Here is a 19,137-nt window from a genome sequence, read left to right as displayed (position 1 = left end):
CTTATGTTTATTTAGACAGGAAATTTATTCACTACTGTACATGGAAAACCAGAACAATATGCCATAAATGGAAAGTAACTATAAAAAACATACAGTGACAGCAATGTTATTACCGTGAGACTCTGCTGTCTACAGAAGATGCTGACTTTAAGATCTGCTATCTTTTTTTTTGTTAAAAATGGAGGTAAGAAGAGTAAGAGAGAAGTTAGACATACTTGCTCCAAACTGACACCTCCTCACTGAGGCCCTCAGGCAAACTGAAAAAGAACTGCAAAAGGGGAATAAACTTCGCATGATGTGATTAATTCAATAAATATTTATTAAGTCAATGATACTTCAGATCAACGCCCACAAACATAATAAAAATGTTTATGATAGAAATACTATAAATTTCATGATAGAAATCTAGAAGTGATCGCCGTCTCTGCTTGTCCCCTGTGCTGGGAATGGTATGTTGGTGAAGAGGGCGGTCTGAGTGTCAGGCAGACCTGGATTTAAATCCAGCTTTGTCATTTACGGGCACAGCTATCTCGGGAAGGTAATTTTACCACTATAATCCTGTTTCCTCATTTGTACTTAAGAGAGTATTTAGCACATTCAGTACATTTTATTGTGATGGTAACAAAGATGACGGTAATGTGGATGTTAATGTACAGGATAAGCTACCAGAGGGGACTACATATATTTTGCTATTACTTTATTAAGGTGGTGTCTACAGGTTGTCAAGCAAATGCATGTTGACTTAATTCAGCTTATTTCTTTTAACAATCCGTCCGCATTTCTTGTTCTTCTAGCATCATAGTTCTCCCAGCAACCTGACTGCAGCTTCTCTACTTCGCTGCGTCCTCCTGCTGCGTGTCGTGGTGGCTCCTCAGGCTCCATGCTTGAGCCTCTGCTCACTGTTTACACTGTGCCTCAGAAGGTGGCTCGTTTTTAGGGCTTTAATAACCTCTTGCAGGAAGATGAGTCCAAAAATCTCCAAATCTGCCCTTCACCTGTCTGCAGCCCAAATTTCTACTTGATATTTGGCTTATCCCATCACGTTATATTCAACACAACTAAAACCAGCACATTCATTTCATCCTTTTCCTTTTCAAAGATCCCTCCACACTTCCAGTTTCTTATGAATGTAGAAACTAAGAGCAGGTGGCTTGGAACCAGAATACTCTGGAATCTTGGCTGTACCATTTACTGATTTAGATGAAAATTACTCACCCACAAGATTATATATTTATATAGATATATATTTGAAATTTAATACTTATCTAACCACTATAAAGGAGTTAACATCAGTTGAAAAAAGGTGAATAAAGTATATTTATATTTTCATTCATGTACTTTCTTGTGAAACATTAGCTCTAAAATTAATTCAAATTAATTTAGAGAACTGTTATCAGTGTACTGAAAACTGGCTGAGTACTGAAAAGCAGGGACAAATGACAGTGACTGAGTTCTGGGGAAGGTCTCAAGAGGGACGGCATATTGGGCCGGGATAAACGATTTGTAAAATATTTAGAATATGGTCATTTTAGGAAGGTAAGAAAATATCAGAAGTAATCTTAGCAAATTTCATTAAGTATGAAAATTACATCAAGAGTCTACAAAGATTTTCTTGGGGACCATTCTCTATTTCTCTTTAAAAACACATCATCCTATGCACTGTATTAGATCACATTGTAAACACAAAATACATACATTGTCTGTCCTAAATAGCTTAACAGCTAACTTCAATGGCTGTAAGGAATATGGCAAAGTTTAGGGCTTGAAGTGAATAAAACAAAATAACTGAAATATATTTAGCCTAATTTTGTGATGTGAGAGCAAAATAGGCCAATTCCTCTTGTGACTGTCAGTGACTTTTATTTAAATAAAAGTAAATATGTGAAAACTGAAATGTGTATCCAGAAGATACACTAAACTGTGATGATTCATTTTTTATAAATGGGTATAACTAGCATTCTTTTAAAGTATATGGTCTTTGGGTAACTTAAAACATAACACATAACACAGTTTTGATTTGTACATATTTAGAAGGAATACAGTTGTGATGGATATCTTTTGGAGTGTCTCCTCAAGTAAATACCCCCTTGACTGCCTGCTGCTCTCACACAGAGGTCCTCTGGCAGGCTCTGTGTAAGATGTGCCTCCATCCTCTGACCATGCTGACTGAACCCCACGGAGGTCTCCTTAACCATGGAATGCCAGAGTGCTTTCCCTGAAATAACCCTTTGGGGTCAAGAGTAAGAGTTAGTCTTTCTGCAGGCTGGAGCTACAATATGTCAACCCAGGAGCTAAGGAAATACACAGTCAAGCAAATTATGAAGGAAATAAGAAAGAACGATGCCCAGACAGCAGCAGAGATATAGAGACGGACTTTTGCCTGGGAGTCCAGGGGCTTTCTCAGCTATTGCTTCCAGGGCTTCTGGAGGTTCACCACTTTTCTGCTCTCGGGTTCTACAGGATCCTCTGTAGAACTTAAGTTAGGTGTTATTGAAAGCAAAGAGTCCTAAGACAACATCCACTGCACTTTCAGTGATATATCAAAACTACTTAATATAGATTCGGAAAAGCCCAGTGGAATATAAAAATACTTGAAGTACTCAGTGACTTATAAGAAGTGAAAGGATATGCAGAATACCTATGTCAAGTAAAGTATTCAACTGGAGAAACAGTATTTCAAAAATATAATCCACGACATCCGTAACAAATAACAAGGAGAAATAATATAACAGAAATATAAAGTGTATTATCATGAGAAATGTTGCAGTGTATTAGACAATAAAATTCTTAACAAGGGTAGAAAAATCTTCAAATTGATACGGCTACCAACCATATTGCCCATATATGTGAAATGCCAAGGTTTCATAGAATAAAAGATGCCACACCAATCTCCTCTGCTGTATTCTTACTGGTTCTGTATATATTTTTGCAAGAGTAATACATGCTACTTTTAGAAAACATACATTCATTTAAAGGATATAAAATTTTCTTCCTGTGACCACTCGGAAAGCTACACTAGTAACACTAGTAGTATGCATATGTTTTCTCAATCTTTCTCTTCACTTATAACTCACTTTGCTGTATTTATGTCCAGTTATGCTCATATTCTGTTACAGTTTGTGATAGTTACAAAAAAAAAAACAGATTTAATCTCAATGAGGGCAAAGACCCCATTGGTTTTATTCAATGCTATTTACCCATGCCAGGCCTTAAGTAAATACATTTTTGTTAAAACAGTACTTGAATAAATAGACAACAGTCTGATTCAGGGGCACATATAAAAGATATAGCACAGAGTCAAGTTAGTTAAAAATTAGTCATTTTACAGAAGCAAACGATTATGTTGAAGCTGGGAGAGTGATTTCCATCTTCCCCAAAGGAGTGTTGGCTTAGGTGTAAATGATTTTGTCCTTGCCTCACCTGGATAAAGAAGTAGCGTATCATTTTCTTACAATGCACAAAGGGAAGGTATCATGCTTCTTTTCACTTTGAAAAGAATCTTATCTCTATAGAATTCAGTCCCTGAACTCAGAATTTCTGTATTATCTGCTCATGCTTTCTAAAACCATGTCTTCTAATCCTGAAATTCTCTCATTCTTAAAGGTGTACCTAGTGGCATGCTGTGAAATGGTTAATAACTGGCTTTCCAGAAACAAACAAACAAACGACAAAATAAACCTGATTTATAGCACTTGCCATCTGCCGTGGTATAGGTGCTCACGCCATGGCTGATTTCAAGCTACGAACACAACGTGAATGCTGGGTTGTGAAGAGACATGCCTGATTCGCCTTCACGAGTGGTAGGGTCTGGTTCCATCACATCACTGGGGTAAAAAAAAAAAAAAAGCAAAAATTAGTCATTTTAATGATGAAAATATGGATTCACATAATCATACATAAGAGCTCAGGGGTTTGGTTGGCTATCTCCATAGCACTTACAATTATAACTAATTATTGGTGTACAAGTAACGTAATGTTTTTATCCTCCGACAGACTATAAACTTCAAAGGCAGGGCTCATGACTGCTGAGCTCATCCTCAGTGCCTGGCACGATGTTTGTGGGCTCAAGAAATCCCTGTTGGATGAGTGACTTGTTTATTCATCTAGCCTCCAAGTTTTAGAAACTTTGTTGAATCCTTTATTCAAATTAAATCTTTGATCAAAATGCAATGCATAAAGCAGATGAAAATGCTGTTTTGCTTTGATGGGTTTGGGAGCCTAACCTCCAGACAGCTGACCCTTCTCCTTGCCTCAAACTATGGTTCTTGAAGCACAAAATGGAGCCACTATGGCTTCTTAGGAAATCCCTCGAAAACCCCTGAACCCATCAAACTGCTTGGATTCCTTTCTACAACGTTCACACCAATTGACCATCTAACAGGGGCTTGAACACCTCCACCCCCGGAGAACTCACTCTTTCTAAGGCTGACTGTTTCCTTGTTGGGCTGCCCCTAGATTAAAATTCTTTATTATATTAAGCTGAATTCTTCTCATTAGCACTTAGGACCACCCTCTGGGACTGACAAGAACAAATCTAAATTTCCTTCTACATGAGAGTTTTTCAAATTTCTATTATAGTCCATTTTTTTGGCCTTCCTTTCCCGTTTATTTTTTTCTTCCTTGTTTTTTTTTTTCATATTGATTATATTAACACTATAACAAAACAATATACTGTAGAAAGTAAATTATAAAGTATCCTGTAATACAACAGTGACACAACTTGATTTTTTAAGACATTAAAATGTAACAAAAGTATAAATAATGTAAAACATCCATATTCTTACTACTTAATGAACAGTAACTAATACATTGTCATAATTGTTTCTATTCTTTTTAAAAGAAATAAACTTTATTGATAAAGCAAAAAATCCTCTTTGGCAATCCAATTTCAACCAGTATTCTGTGCATCCCTCAAATCTATTTTAATAGTTGTATGTACATATACATGCATCTATACATCCAGTGATAAATACCAGTGCTGTCCATTACGCAGTCACTAGCCAATGTGATTATTTAAATTTAAATTAATTAAAATACAAGTTAAAAACTCAGTTCCTCCATTGCACTAACCATATTCCAAGTGCTGAGTCTCTGAATGTGGCTAGTGGTTACTGTATTGGACAGTGCATTATTTCCATCACTGCAGAGAGGTCTAGGTCTGTTCGATGTTTCAATGATTTCAGTAGGTGCTTTCAAAATTTCATATCATGTAATATTCTGTGTATGTTTATTAAGCTGTATTTTTTAATTGGCATTTTGTTGTTGACTTCTATCCAACTGATAGAGGTCTAGCGTGTTCCTTTAAACGGGCATAGAACATTCTATTTTTTGAACATACCTTTTTTTTTTTTAACCTATTTCTCTCCATTTGGACATTGAGGTTATTTTTATTCTTCTATTTTAAACAATGTGTTAATGTACATCTTGCTCTAGAATAATTATCTAGAAATGAAAATCCTCCATTATAAGGTCTGCACATCTTCAGTATTGCTAGAAATTGCCAAAATACTCTCCAGAGGGGTTGTCGACTCCACTCTTGTTGAGTAGTGTATTAAAAACATCAGTTTTCCCAAATCCTTGCCAACATTTGATATTGCCTACCAGTTTTTGCAGTTGGGTTAGGTAAAAATGGAATTTGATATCTCATTGTTTTAATTTTAATTTTTGGATTATTGATGTGGTTAAACACTTTCACGTGTTTATTGACTACTTACGTTCTATTTTTGTATATTGCCTATTCATATACTTTGCCCATTTTTCTAATGGGATTTTTTCCCTTTTCCTTAATGATTTATAGTAATTCGTCATTATTATAAATTGCTTGTATTCCCTTACTCCACATACATACTCGTATATGTATCTGACTAATATATCTTAGTCAGTATACAGTGATCTCCTTTCATTTTTTTGGTAATGTCTACATGGTACCTATCGTAACTTATTTAAATGTTATCCCCTTGATGGCCATTTTAGTCATCTTCAGGGTTTCGTTACTACAAATAATACTGGCACCTCACTGACCTACCCAGTCATTAATCTTGCTCACTGAATATTTCTGGCTCTTCATCTTTTGGTCTCTGGTGATTGACTTCCTGTGTTGCCACATGTCCAGTCCTGGCAGCGCATGTAATTTCCAGTGTGAGATCCTCCAGAGCCTTCTTTCCATCTACTGCTTTGGGCAGCAGTGTTTGAGATGGTTATTAGTGTCTGTCAGGGTCCTGGAGTGAGGATGACCACTAAGAGCAGAGGCCTTCCTCCCCACCCTCCAGACATTGCACACACAACATGAAAAACAGGTTTGATTAAAAGCCACTAATATTTTGTGGTTGTTTATCGTCATAGTAAAACCTAGTCTATCCGGATGGCCGCACCCTACTTCTTGTACTTTTTCTGGAAGCTTTTTCTTCTTTAAGGAAATGAGGCTTATCTGACATGATTTGGAGACAGAATTCTAGGAGTCAAACAATCTTTGGAAGTCAGCTATTTCAATTCCTTTTACTCCTGTAAATTCATCTCCTAAACCATAAGTTCCAGAATCATGACTAATGGGTAAACAGCACATTACCTGGTCTTCAGTTTGTGGAACTGAACTTCTTTTATTTATCTGTCTGTCAGTTGATGGACATTTGGATTGTTTCCACTTTTCAGTTATTATGATTAATGCTGCTGTGAACATCCATGAACAAATACACGTCTTTGTGCGGACACTTTTCCATTTCTCTTGGGTATATACCCAGGAGTAGACTTGCTAAGTCATATGGTAATTTTATGTTTCACTTTTTGAGCAAGTACCAAACTGTTTTCCAAGGTGGTTGCACAATTTTACATTCCTACCAGCAATTGTGACATCTCCAATTTCTCCACATCCTCACCAACACTTGTTATTGTCTATTTTTTTTAACTTTAGCCATCCTAGTGGGTGTGAAGTATCTTAATGTGTTTTTGATTTGCATTTCCCAAGTGACTAATGATGTTGCGCATCTTTTCATTTACTTATTGGCCATTTGTATATCTTCTTTTGATAACTATCTGTTCAAATGCTTGGCCCATTTTTTAACTGAGTTGTCTTATTAAGTTGTAGTAGCTTTTTATATATTCTCCATATAAGTGTCTATTTTCTCCCATTCTGTAGATCATCTTTTCACTGTCCTCAGTGTCCTTTGAGTCACAAAGGTTTTATATTTTGATAGTCTACTTTATCTAAGTTTTCATTTTTCGATTGTGCTTGGATGTCATATCTATTGCCTAACCCAATGTCATGAAGATTTACTGCCACACTTTCTTCTAGGATTACTATATTTCTAGCCCTTACATTTAAATCTATAATCAATTTCAAGTTAATTTTTGTACATGATGTGATGAAGGGGTCCAACTTTATTCTTTTGTACATGGATATCCAGTTGTTCCAGCACCATCTGTTGAAAAGACTGTTTTCCCTTTCTTAAAACCGAAAATATTTTTGCCTGTTTTCAGGCTTCTAGCATATTTCCTGATGGATTCAGCAGTTCTTCAGGGCTCCCTGGCATTGGCTGATTTAGTCCTTCAAGGGTTATTTGAGTATTCTCCAGGATGTAAATGGCTTAAGGTCAAAAGACTTAATGTGCCTTAGAGGAGCTGGATACGCTTATAATCTCACATTTTATTGTGGCTTTTATTCCTACTTACCCTTAGACTCCTACCCTTCTTCGATCATTTTCCTTCACTGAAATGGCAGGGGCAAAACAGAGGTGAATGGATTCTCAGTCTCTCTTCTGTTAATTTATAACATTGACTCCAAATAAGTTTAACTCTGTCTTTTTGTACTCTTCACAAAGCTCTTTTGTCATCTTTGGATTTCCTCTAACTTTCAGCTCAGTGCAAGACTTTCCATTTTTTTTTGTAAATCAATGATTTAACCTTATTAAAAAATGGAAATTCATTTTTCATCTAGTCGGCTGCTACCATTTTCCATGGCACCAACTTATCTATACAGAACTTAATTCCAATAAAATTTTTTTGATGTGAAAGAAATTAGTATAATCCATCATTTTTCCTTAATTTTTTATTTTGAAAAATTTCAAACTTAGAGAAAAGTTAAAATATATGTTTATATAAAATGAGCACTTGGACCCTCCAATTAGATTCACCCATTTTTAACATTTTGCCACAGTTACCTTCTCTCTCTGTTATATCATTTGAAAACAACCTGCAGATACCACACCTCTTAAGCCATAAATGCTTTGGCATAAAACTTCCAAGAGTAAGGACAATACCACAAAATGTTTTTTTTTTTTTTTTTTTTTTAAGATCCAGGATTGCATTTTGTTGTCATGTCTCTTGGGTCTCTTCAATCTGGAAGAATTCTCTTTCAAAAAAATTACAATGACTCTAGAACAGTCCAGTCTATGTTTCTTGCAGAATATGCCACATTTTGGATTTATCTCCCTTTTCTTCATGTTTAACTGGTTCAAATATCCCCTATCTATCCTTTAAATTTGCACTATGTCTAGACCAGGGCTTCTCAACCTTGGAACTATTGACACTTTGGGCCAGATAATTCTTTGTTGGGGAGAGGCTGTCCTGTGGCTTGTAGGATGTTTAGCAGAATCCCTGGCCTCTACCCATTAGATGCAGTAACAACCATGTCCAACCCCCCAACCTCAGGTTATGACAAATAAAAATGGCTCCAGACATTGTCACAGTGCCTAGGGTGGGGCAGGAGAATGGGAGTGGGATGGGGATCCACCCTTTGGTTGGGAACCACTGTCTAGAAGATTGATTAAATAATCAAGTTAAACAATTTGGGCAAGAGCAGTTCTTAGATGATGTATATTTCTAATTACATGACATCAGTAAGTACGTAGTATCAGATTGTCCCATTATTAGCAATTCTAGCTTTGGTTACTTGTTTAAGGCCATGATTCTTCTTTAAGGTAAAGGTATGTTTTCTTTTTTGCAATACGTAAGTTATGGCTTGATACTTTGAGACCATATGAAAATCCTGTACTCCTACAATCTTTCACCCAGTGGCCTTAAGCACCCTCTGATGAACTTTGCCTGAATCACTTGTAATTGATTGGAAAATGGTGATTTTCTAATTCTATTATTTGTTCTACACTTAATCTCTAGTAGCCCTCTGAAAGAAAAGTTTTCATCCTGCTTCCTTCATTTTTAGCGGCATTCTGAACTCATGTATTCCCTTTACCTATTTTTTATATTCTATTAACTGTGATAATTATATAATGCTCATATTCTCTCAAATTTCTCCAGTGGAAATCCTCAACCCACTCATTTAAAGTATATCTTTAAATAAGGGAATATAGTGTTTTTGTGGAGCATTTTTATCAGTTACTGTAAGCACCATACAATGGTAATTTCTTATTGTAATGCACTGCATATGAGAACAAATGTGTAAAGGCTTCACATTTAACCAGTGAAGAATTCTGATGAATGGGACAACTTATCATTTTCATAGTTAACAAGTCATATTAGTTGCAAAATGTAAATAATTAGTAAGAGAAGATTCTGTCCAACAACCAATAAAAAAGATTATCAAATTTGATTTTGAGTCATCCGTTTACTGCAAATTGGTAAATCTTTTCCAGACTCCTGGATATGACTGGTGCCTATAAACTGCAATGTCCTTGTAACGCGTATGTAGCCTAAACAGTGTACACTACTGCAAATTGCAGCATAGAATGGAGTTACTTCTGATTCTAACACTGCTTGGCAACATGTTATAATAAATAGGATTGGAACTCAGCAAAGCATCACGACTTCAGAACTATGACTTTTGGGGAGCTCACACGGAATACCCCCGTTAAAATGAGCAAAATTGGTATTCAGGAAGTTTAGCTCCACCCCTAGGCAATCATACCCTTCCTTCTGTAACAGTCAATTTCCTCCCCCAGTTCCCGGAGCGCCTCTGCCAGATTCCGTAGTCTGCTTTAAATCCGTGCTTTTGCTGATAGTTTCAAATGAAGCAACCGCAGTGATGAAATTTAGGTTTTTAACAGCCTCACCCTGGGACTTAACAGTTGACGCCAGGACCACTTCAAAGATCCTTTTCCCCCGGGTCCGTAGAAGTAAAAAACCGTGGAGGGTGGAGCGAACTTTTAGGGAGCGTCTCCCCGGCCCGCGTCCCCCGATTGGCTAGTGCGAGTCTCGGCCGCCCAATCACGCTAGCGCGTCATCCGCGCCGCCGCCGCCGCGCATGCCCAGCCGGGGACCGCCCCTGCGCTTCAGCCCTGAGAACCTAGGAAGGGCAGAGATGAGGGGGCTGTGGGAGCCAGGGCTGGGTGTGCCCATGCCAACGTCACAGAGCTGCGCTGGGACAGGGACAGGCCCAGTGGGAGAGCGACAAGAAAAATAAGCACTGACACAACGGCCCGATTTCCCCACGTCTCTTAGGGGCGGGTGTGCTTGGGTTGACCACTTAACTTTCATTATGGTGTCCGACCTGGACAATTATGATTTGCCCGTGGGGACTCGAAAAAATTAGAAGGCATTCTTTCTTTGCGTCCAGGTAAACAGAAAAGTGCGGTGAATGGAGCGAGTCTTTAAAAGAAAGTAAACTTTTTTCCTCGGCAGAGGGGGCTTTCCTTTTGAGTTTTACTGAATAAAACATGGCCTCAGAAGCCTCGTGCTGGCAGCGCTCCCTCGCCACCGACCTGTCCGTGTCCACTCGAGCATTAGCCTGCCCTCTGAGCTGCCCGTCCGTGGGCGCTGGAGACGCGGACGGACTTTCTGCTCCACAAAGAACCTCCCCAACTAATAGTTTCCAAGGTGTGCAACGCAGAAAAGTGACCCACAAGGAAACAAGCACCAGCTCTCGGTGGATCGCCAAGTCCCGGGTCCTCGCTCACCAACTGGCCCCCCACCTCCAGGCCCCAGCCCGTCCCTGGCTGATTACCGCCTCCGGCGCGCCGCAGCCACCCAGCCCCACGCCAGGCCTGCCCCTGCGGCCGCTCGGAAAACGCGGCGAGCGGAACCCGCGCGCGGAAGCGCCGGCCGCACTGAGCATGCCCAGTTGCAGAGACGACCAGAGGAGTTTTTTTTTTTTCTTTTCTTTTCTTTCTTTCTTTTCTTTTTTTTTTCTTTTTTTTTTTTTTTGGTCTCAAGTAGGAGGCCACCCCCCCACCCCATCCTAGCCCCCCACCACCCCCGGCCTAAGCAGCTACCATGGCCGAGATCCCCGGCGCTGTGTTGTCCCAGGCGGGTTGGTAAGTGGTGAGTCCCGCTGGCCGCGGCCGCGGGCGCGGACCGGGGCCCCAAGGAGGGTTGGGGTTGGGGGCGGTGGGGTGCGTGTCGGGGTAGGCGGAGGCCGCCGCCCGCCCCCGGCCTCTCCTGGAGCCCTCCGGGCCGGCTCCGCCCCCGGCGCCACGCGAAGCCCTGCGAGTCCCCCAGCTCCCCTCGGGGCTGCGGCGCGGCCTGGGCCCCGGGTGGCGAGCGGCGGGCCGGGCAGAGGCCGCGGGGCGCGGGCAGGGCAGGCAGGGCGGCCGGCGGCCCACGCCCGAGCCGGTCAGCGCGGGAGGACCTGCAGCGCCGTCCGCGCCGCTGCGAGTTGGGGGTGGTGGTGGTGGGGTGTGTTGCTGCCGCGGGACGAGGGGAGGCGAAGGCTGGAGGACCGAGCGCTGCGGAGAAGGACGAGCGCGGCCGGAGCCCGCGGGCCCGCAGGAAGTTCAGGGCCGACGAGAGCACAGCTCGGGCTGCTGCTCGGTGTCTCTCCTCCTTTCAAAGCGCAGTCCCGACGGGTGTGCAGCTGAGCGCTGTGGCCCCCACAGACAACTTCTGAAGCTAAGAATGACCTCATTGTCAACTCGTGTGGGTGCTCCACGGAACTTTTCTCGAAGGCATGGCGGTGTTCTGGTGTTTAAAGACGTTTCGTGTCAAGATTTTTAGGATCTGAAAGCAATAAAAAATGTTGTGAAATTAAGCAGTTTCTGGAACTGCGGCCATTACAGTTGCAAACATCTAGTGTAATTCAGTAATGCTTTTGCAGGCCTTCATAGGCAAAGTCTGCGGTGGGGGTTGGGAAGGAAGATGAGATTTGTCCCTCCTCCAGAAGTTCACTACTATCATGGTGAAAAGAGGAGAGGGAGGGAGGCATTAAAAGAACAAACACAAACACAGGGGAAAATTCAAGTAGTGGTAAACTGTACCAGGGAGCAGGCAGATATGCTATGGAATTGGAGGGGAAGGAATTACTTTCCTAGGAGAAGGCTTTCTAGACACCGAGCCGCTGGAGATGGGGCACAGAAGTCGGGAAGTGCTTGTTGGTTTGTCGAACTGGCCCGAGGACCATATGCTTAGTGGAAGTGGGAGGGTGTCCAGGAGGATTAAGACCAGGAAGGTGTGAGGCTACAAGCACCTACCTAAAAGATGAGGATTTGATATTGTGAATGAAGTTTTTGATTAGAGTGGTGTAATAACACCCGTGGTTTGAAGAAGCTGCTCCTGGCTTCGTGGGCACTCCATTTTACAGGTGGAGACAGGCACAGAGCTGTTAAGTAACTTTACAAAACTGACAGCGCTAGAAAGTGGTGGAGGTGAATGCTGATGGCAGGAGGGCCGGTTCCAAATCTAGTGCTTTTAATTGTTATGTGTTATATTGTTTCTACAGTTTTTGTGTAGAACACCATTAACGTAATAAGGTGAGTTTGAAACTCACCTTATTCAGTTTTATGTTTGTTCTTTTACCTGGAATCTCTAGCTTCAGTTTCTTTACCTCACTAGGTTGTCTTGAATGATCTTGGATAACTCTTTGGTTTGAATCGTTGCCCATTCTTCGTTAGATTGAGTCTTAGTTCTTCAAACTAGTTTTATGATTTCATTTACAAACTTAGTCTTTTACTGCTTTCCAACCTGCTTTCTACTGCTACTCCTGTAGAAATGCTAGTCTCATGATTTTGCTTCCAAACACATACTAAATGATTCTTTGGACTCTAACCTTCTTAAGGGTGGGGAACTGTATCTTATTTTTCTGTGTGTATGTAGTGCCAGAGAACACACTACATTTGTAGGTTCTCCATAAAATCTGATGCAATTGACCTTGGAATGTCCCTGCCAATCAGAATTCCCTAGCCAGGTCTCTAACCAAACTTAGGTAGAGTTCCTCCCTTCTTTGTTATTTTGTTATAAATCTCCAGCACTGTTATATTGTAACATGTGTTACTTTGTGTTACAAATTATCTATTTACTTGATTCTCCCTTTCACTACGCTGTTGCTTTTGTATGCCTTTGATTCATAATGGCAGGAGTTCTCTGTGAGTTTCTAGGAGTTGGGGAGTGTCATATCATTCCTGATGGGCCTTGAACAGACTAGCCTTGTGCCAAAGACAAGAGTCTCCCCTAGGCTTTCAGGTGGCCTGTATTGTAGATCTGATATTTAAGTGGAGACTTACTGTGTTAAAATGCAGAATCTCAAAGGTTTATGCAGAGAAGAGCACTGGAAGAATTTCTGACCTTAGAGCAACTTTGACCAACTCAGTCCAGTTCTGACATCCTGAGTTTCCTCTAACTCTCTGAATTCTGTTATTGTCACTGACAAAACCGTTTTTCTTAGTACTCAGTCTATTCATTTAATGACTTGTAGAACCTAAAAAGAAACATGCTAAAACACCTAAGCTATTATTAAATCTGTTCTGTCAGCTTCTCCTAAAATAGAGAGTTAGGAAATATTTAGTGTGAAAACCTTATGTTTCTGAAAAAAATGTGATCTTCAGGGATACAGATGATCTATGTAGACCAATCTATTATTCCTCTTACATTTGAGTAAAATTTTTGTTTTTAGTCTTTAATCTTCGTTAGAACCCCCACAAAGTTCAATATTTTTTTTTAAAAAAATACAACTCCAACAGTAACCACCTTGTCAGGCTATGTGTGTGTGTATATATTTCCCACCACCCCTTAGTGGCCAGTGGCACAGAAAGTATTAGATTTTGCTGATTTGAACTTAAAAGTTTCTGGGACTTCTACAGTATAGTGGTTATGTTTAAATAATGCACTAAATGATACATTGATTCTTTGTAGAGCTTAATCATATGCATGGAATAACTTCAATGAGAGGAGATTTGACTGTAGATTTATGTAGATAACAGATTTACTTCACTCTCTGCCTTTTTTGTTTTTTCTGTTTTGAGATTTCCCTGAAGGGAGAATTGTATATTTCTACTAACCTTTTGAATCTTTTGAATTTTGTTTTTTAGAAATATCAACCTTTGAAACTTTTGAAAAATAGAAACTGTTAAAGGACAAAAACCCAACCGAGTAAATTTAAAGATCTAGTTGGTTTTATTGAACAATTCATGAATCAGGCAGCGTCCTATCTAGTAAATTGAAAGGCGCTCCAAGAAAGGAGAGGCTGAAACTACAATTAGTTTAGGTATTAAGTCTTGGTGGGCTTGCCACAGTGACTCCATTTGGGGTCTGTTGTTTCTTTTGAACAAAAGATATTAAGGGAACATAATGTGTTTTTCAAAAGATGTTTTCCATAGACATAATGATTGTATAGCTTGACTCCCTCAGTGTGCAGATGAGGACACTGAAGTACAGACAGTATCCACAGTTTGCTCAGTTACCATGTTAATGGCAGAACCAAGACTAGAGCCCAAATGTCTGGAATAAAGATTCGGTACTCATTTCCTCCAAACTCTGGTGAGCACTTCTAATTTAAACTGTTGATAAAAAATAACACATTTTTAAATTGAAAATTGGATTAAAGCATTTGTGATATGTAAATCTACTTTTGTATTTGGGAAAGGTAAGTTGCTTATTCTGTGGAGTGATGGTATTGAAATCAGGGACACCTTTACCTTTTAGTGGCTCACCTGATTGCTAATTAAGCTTATCTGAAAATCTGATTAATTCTATATATTTTTCTGAAGTCTGAAAAAATCTGTAAAAGTAAGTCACTATATTGTATATCTTTGCCTTATGTAACAGTTTTGAGTTGAAGACACCGTAGCGTAGACTTAGAAATATTATGTTTCCATATTATTCTGAAAGATCATGTTTTTATAGAAACCCCAGGTTTTCCACATCCAAGGTTTAACCACATTGTGTTCAGGGTTTTTTTTTTTTGTGTGTGTGTGTGTGTGTGGAGAAAGCAGGGTTGGAGGGGAAAGAGGACGAACACAAAGGTCTCCTTTTTGTCCCCTTTGAATTTCGCCTGTTTGAGGTGGTCTCTCTTTAGTGACCAGGCTAGCATTCTACTGATACCCTCTGGCCCAAGTGTAGACCATACTTCATTTCCTGTGTTTCACCTTTGAACAACAAGAAAGGTTACAGCTTATAAGTCTTTAGCAAATTATAGTACTAGAGGAGAACAACCAGAGGATAAGTCGAGAAAATAAAGGCACAATGTCAATATGGGTTATAAAGTGATCATTGTTCTTTTGGGGCCTGCCCTGTTGTTCTTGCCTTGAGAAAGCTATTCCAAAGAGGTGGAACAACTTCAAGACTTGCTGGAATTTCTAATCCCTGGCTTTTGATCTGTGCACAGATGGAGAGCTACTTTTCACATCCCATCACCTAGCAGCTTCCTCCCAAACTCATTAATGATCAAGACCAAAGCAGTCAAATTCCTGCTCTGCATTGCATCCCTGTGCCTTTCTTGTTTGTTTGGTTTCAGTTTTCTGAGCGACACACCTATTCCCAGGAGATTGCTAATAAACCATCCCAATCTTCACATAAGAAACAACTTTTGCAGCATCATTAATAGAACTACTGTACTTTCAAGAATACCCTATTGGTAATAGTCATACTGTAAGAGTTTATGCAAACAATATCAAGTTGCTTCCTCTTATTATTCCAGTATAGCTCTCAGGCATAGTCATATTCTTAAAGAATATTGATAGTTCTTTATAAGGTTATATATTAAGTACAGGAGTTTCTAATTTTCTAGAATTGTTAAATATTTTATCATTACCACTTTGATATAAATGTACCCTTGGGACACTCTTTTGGAAAGGATCAGAACCATTAAAACACTTTTTAGATGAAACAGAGTAATAACTCATGCTGAAGAACAGTAGCAGAAACCAATTGCTTTGTACTTGGTTTAAGGGGAGCTTATTGGAGACATCCTGTGATTTTGAAATATTTCCTGTTTAAGGAGCATTTGTAACTATCTCTTTGGTTTATATTGTTTGTGAAATTATAATGTTCAAAGATAATAAGCCTTCTTGACCCTCTGTCTCAAAATATGTTATGTATTGCCTGGCTGCTTCTATTGATACTGTAAACTGCTAAAAAATGACTGGCTATTCTGTTAAACTGTGCAAGTTTTCAGATTTTAAGGTGCCGTTTGCAGTGATTTTTTTTTTGGTGAATAACCTATAAATCTAGTTTCAACTGCCTGTAGACTTGACTGCCTCAAGCATAAAGGAGGTATAAAAAGAAACTTGCTACCTCAGCAAGTTGAAAATAATTTTCTCTTCTCACGGCAGCATTTGCTAAATCAAGTAAAAATTGCATAGTAACACTTCAAGAATCATAAAAATGTAACTATATTACCTTTCCTGGCCTATGTTTTCTCCTTTTGACAATAGAATATTGGCATTTTGACTTATGTTACAGTTAAGTCCCATTTATCTAGAAATTCTGACATTTTGAAAGGTGTAGAATTTGGTAGTAGCTGAAGAACACTTTACTTCCAGATAATTTTTAGAAGAAACACACTGCATTCCCAGCAATACACACATTTCCATGTAAAAATTGGGACACATTTGTGAAGTCGTAGAATGACGAAGAAAAGCAGAGAAGAAGGGTCGAGAAATGTGTGGTGATAATGGAAAGTATGAAGGGTGTCAAATGAAAGATGCTGACAGCAGAAAAGGAGCACATTGGTAAAGCAGAGAACAAGGGAAGAGAAGGGAAGAACTCATCATACTACAGGGCTGGCCTGAGTTTACACGCACCTTAGTACTGTCACCCTGTAACGCCCGCAACACCCACCCGGTGGGTGTGAGTCTCTGTGCACATGTCAGCTCTCCTCACACATTAGTTTTATAGCCATTAAAGTAGAGACAAGTTGCCACCCTCATCCCTCATCTGGTTGGATAACTCCATGGCTACCCAGCAAGACTGCTTGTTGTGCCAAGTACTATCTTTAGTGTAGTGCTACTGAAGCTATGATAGTTTTTATCACAATAGTCAGTCAGAATGCAGAGAAATATGTAACCCTATACAGTAATGTCTGTGCTGAAATACATGTAGTAAGTATATAGGCCTCTTCTACACAGGGCGTTGTGTTTGTTGTTGGGATGATGTACAAGACAGGCAGAATCTGGACATGTTATACGTTGGTGTTTTACTTGCAGGGTGTTGTTGAAAGCAGTTAACTCAGACTTAGGAAGGCTGGAAGGCTTTCCAGAAGTAATGATGTATAAGCAGAGTACGTGTATACGCCATCTCATAATATGGTGTCTGGTCTTCATCTAGGGAAAAGACAAGGTGGATTCATTGATGCACTCATTCAGCAAATAATTACTAAACATGTGGTGTGGCAGGCACTTTCTTTAGTACAATCAGATGTAGTCTTATGGGAAGAAAGCCACTAATTACATACCTAAACATATTGCATCTGTAAAATATAGTAGGGAGGAGAAGGGACACGGTTCTGTAAGAGCTTATAAAAAGGAGGATTTGGTGTCTTCACGGTGGTCATAATATGCTTCCCTGAGATCTGGAGGATGAGTGGGAATTACATAACCTAAGTAAGGAAAGGAGCATATGCAGAGGTCATGACAGTAGGAGCATGGTGGGTGCAAAGATCTGAAGGCCAGGCTGGCAGGAGGGCAAGACAGAAAGGAGGTGTAGTGAGATGGGGCTGGGAGGTGCTCGGGGGCTAAGTCGTGTAGCTTTGGCCTTGAAGACTATGGCAACTTTGTTTTCATTATGGAGGCGATACACATATGTTGAAAAGTTTTATTGGGATGAGAGAGTTGACGTAGGGATGACATCATACCTAAGTTTTAAGGTGACCTTGCGTTGAAGAAAGTGGATCAGAGCTGGGCAGGACTAGATGCATGGCTTGGTGGTGATGGTTCCGATGGAGAGCAGTCGGTTGAGTTAAGATATTTAGGAGGTAAAATGGACTGAACTTTTTGATGGATTGGATGTGGGACTGAGGGAGAAGGAAGAGTGCGGGGGTTGCATACCTGAGTGGGTTAGATAGGGACTCAGGAGGGGGCCACATTTTTGAGGAGTGGGTCATGAACCCAAGTTGGACACAATTTGAGTATGAGTTGCCCTTGAATCATCTGAAGCAAGATTCCAGTTAGGCGTTAGGAAGCGCTAGTCTTGCACTCGGAAGAGAAGAGTGGGTTAGAGATACAAAGTCGGAGTCATTTGGTGAAATGTGATCGAAGCAGTGCATGGATGTGCTGTCCAGTTTGGTGGACATTAGCCACGTGTGGCTGCTGAACCCTTGAAATGTGTCTGGTCCAGATTCAGATGTGCCGTAAATGCAAACTACACACTGAGCTTGGGAGACTTACTGTGTTTCCCCCAAAATAAGACTTACCCTGAAAATAAGCCCCTATTAGGACCGTCAGCCAGACAGACACATTTAGTATGTTATGATGACGTTCCAGAAGAAGATGACATGAATATACTTGAATAAATGTAGATTGTTGTACATGAAAAAAATAAGACATCCCCTGAAAATACGCCCTAATGTGTCTTTTGGAGCAAAAATTAACATAAGACCCGGTCTTATTTTCGGGGAAACACAGTAGTCCAAAAAGGGAATGTAAGTATCTTGTTAATTTTTATATTGTTTATATAATGGAATAATGTTTTAAATATATTGTATTAAAATATATGATTAAATTAATTTCACCTGTTTCTCTTTACTTTTTAAAATGTGGCTACTAGGAAATTTTAAATTACATATGTGGTTTGCATTATGTTTCTGTTAGACAGCACTGATCTATGATCTAAAGACCAAGCTTTGAGTAAGAGGAGGCTGCTATGCAAGCACTGATAAATTTCAGCATTTTAAATAGAGAATTAGCCTTTAAGGAGCTGCCAAAGAAGAGAAAAAACATTGGAATGCATTATGAAAAACGTCGATTTTTCTAGACGAGAAAATGGATATATTTTTAAGAGTTCTGTGGCAATATTATTTGATTATGTCAGTATCAATTTGTTGAC

The 19,137-nt window shown here is 39.7% G+C and overlaps 1 protein-coding gene and 1 long non-coding RNA gene across 12 annotated transcripts in view; one reads left to right on the top strand and one right to left on the bottom strand.

The window, feature by feature from the left end:
- Positions 1-10,265, bottom strand: part of LOC148755130 (uncharacterized) — a 90,396-nt gene extending 80,131 nt beyond the window's left edge. For 5 of the 6 annotated variants that reach the window (XR_016019230.1, XR_016019226.1, XR_016019228.1 and 2 more), the window contains exons 1-2: positions 10,002-10,265; positions 3,697-3,824 (exon numbers count right to left, since the gene is read on the bottom strand). This is a non-coding gene — a long non-coding RNA (uncharacterized LOC148755130). Of the gene's footprint in view, positions 1-3,696; positions 3,825-9,856 lie in introns of all 6 variants that reach the window. The other variant, XR_016019231.1, reaches the window with a different exon arrangement.
- An 812-nt stretch (positions 10,266-11,077) lies between these two features.
- Positions 11,078-19,137, top strand: part of TDRD3 (tudor domain containing 3) — a 134,199-nt gene continuing 126,139 nt past the window's right edge. For 2 of the 6 annotated variants that reach the window (XM_074329352.2, XM_074329351.2), the window contains exon 1: positions 11,078-11,201. In XM_074329352.2, the coding sequence (XP_074185453.2) occupies positions 11,161-11,201 (41 nt within the window). In that variant the 5' untranslated portion in view covers positions 11,078-11,160. Of the gene's footprint in view, positions 11,202-11,291; positions 11,832-19,137 lie in introns of those variants that run through there. The other 4 variants (XM_019750792.3, XM_019750791.3, XM_019750794.3 and 1 more) reach the window with 4 other exon arrangements.

The sequence above is a fragment of the Rhinolophus sinicus genome, chromosome 16 (genome assembly GCF_057876585.1).
Source record: "Rhinolophus sinicus isolate RSI-liver-muscle chromosome 16, RSI-T2T, whole genome shotgun sequence".
Lineage (NCBI taxonomy): Eukaryota > Metazoa > Chordata > Mammalia > Chiroptera > Rhinolophidae > Rhinolophus > Rhinolophus sinicus.
This window is presented reverse-complemented; position numbering and strand designations above follow the sequence as displayed.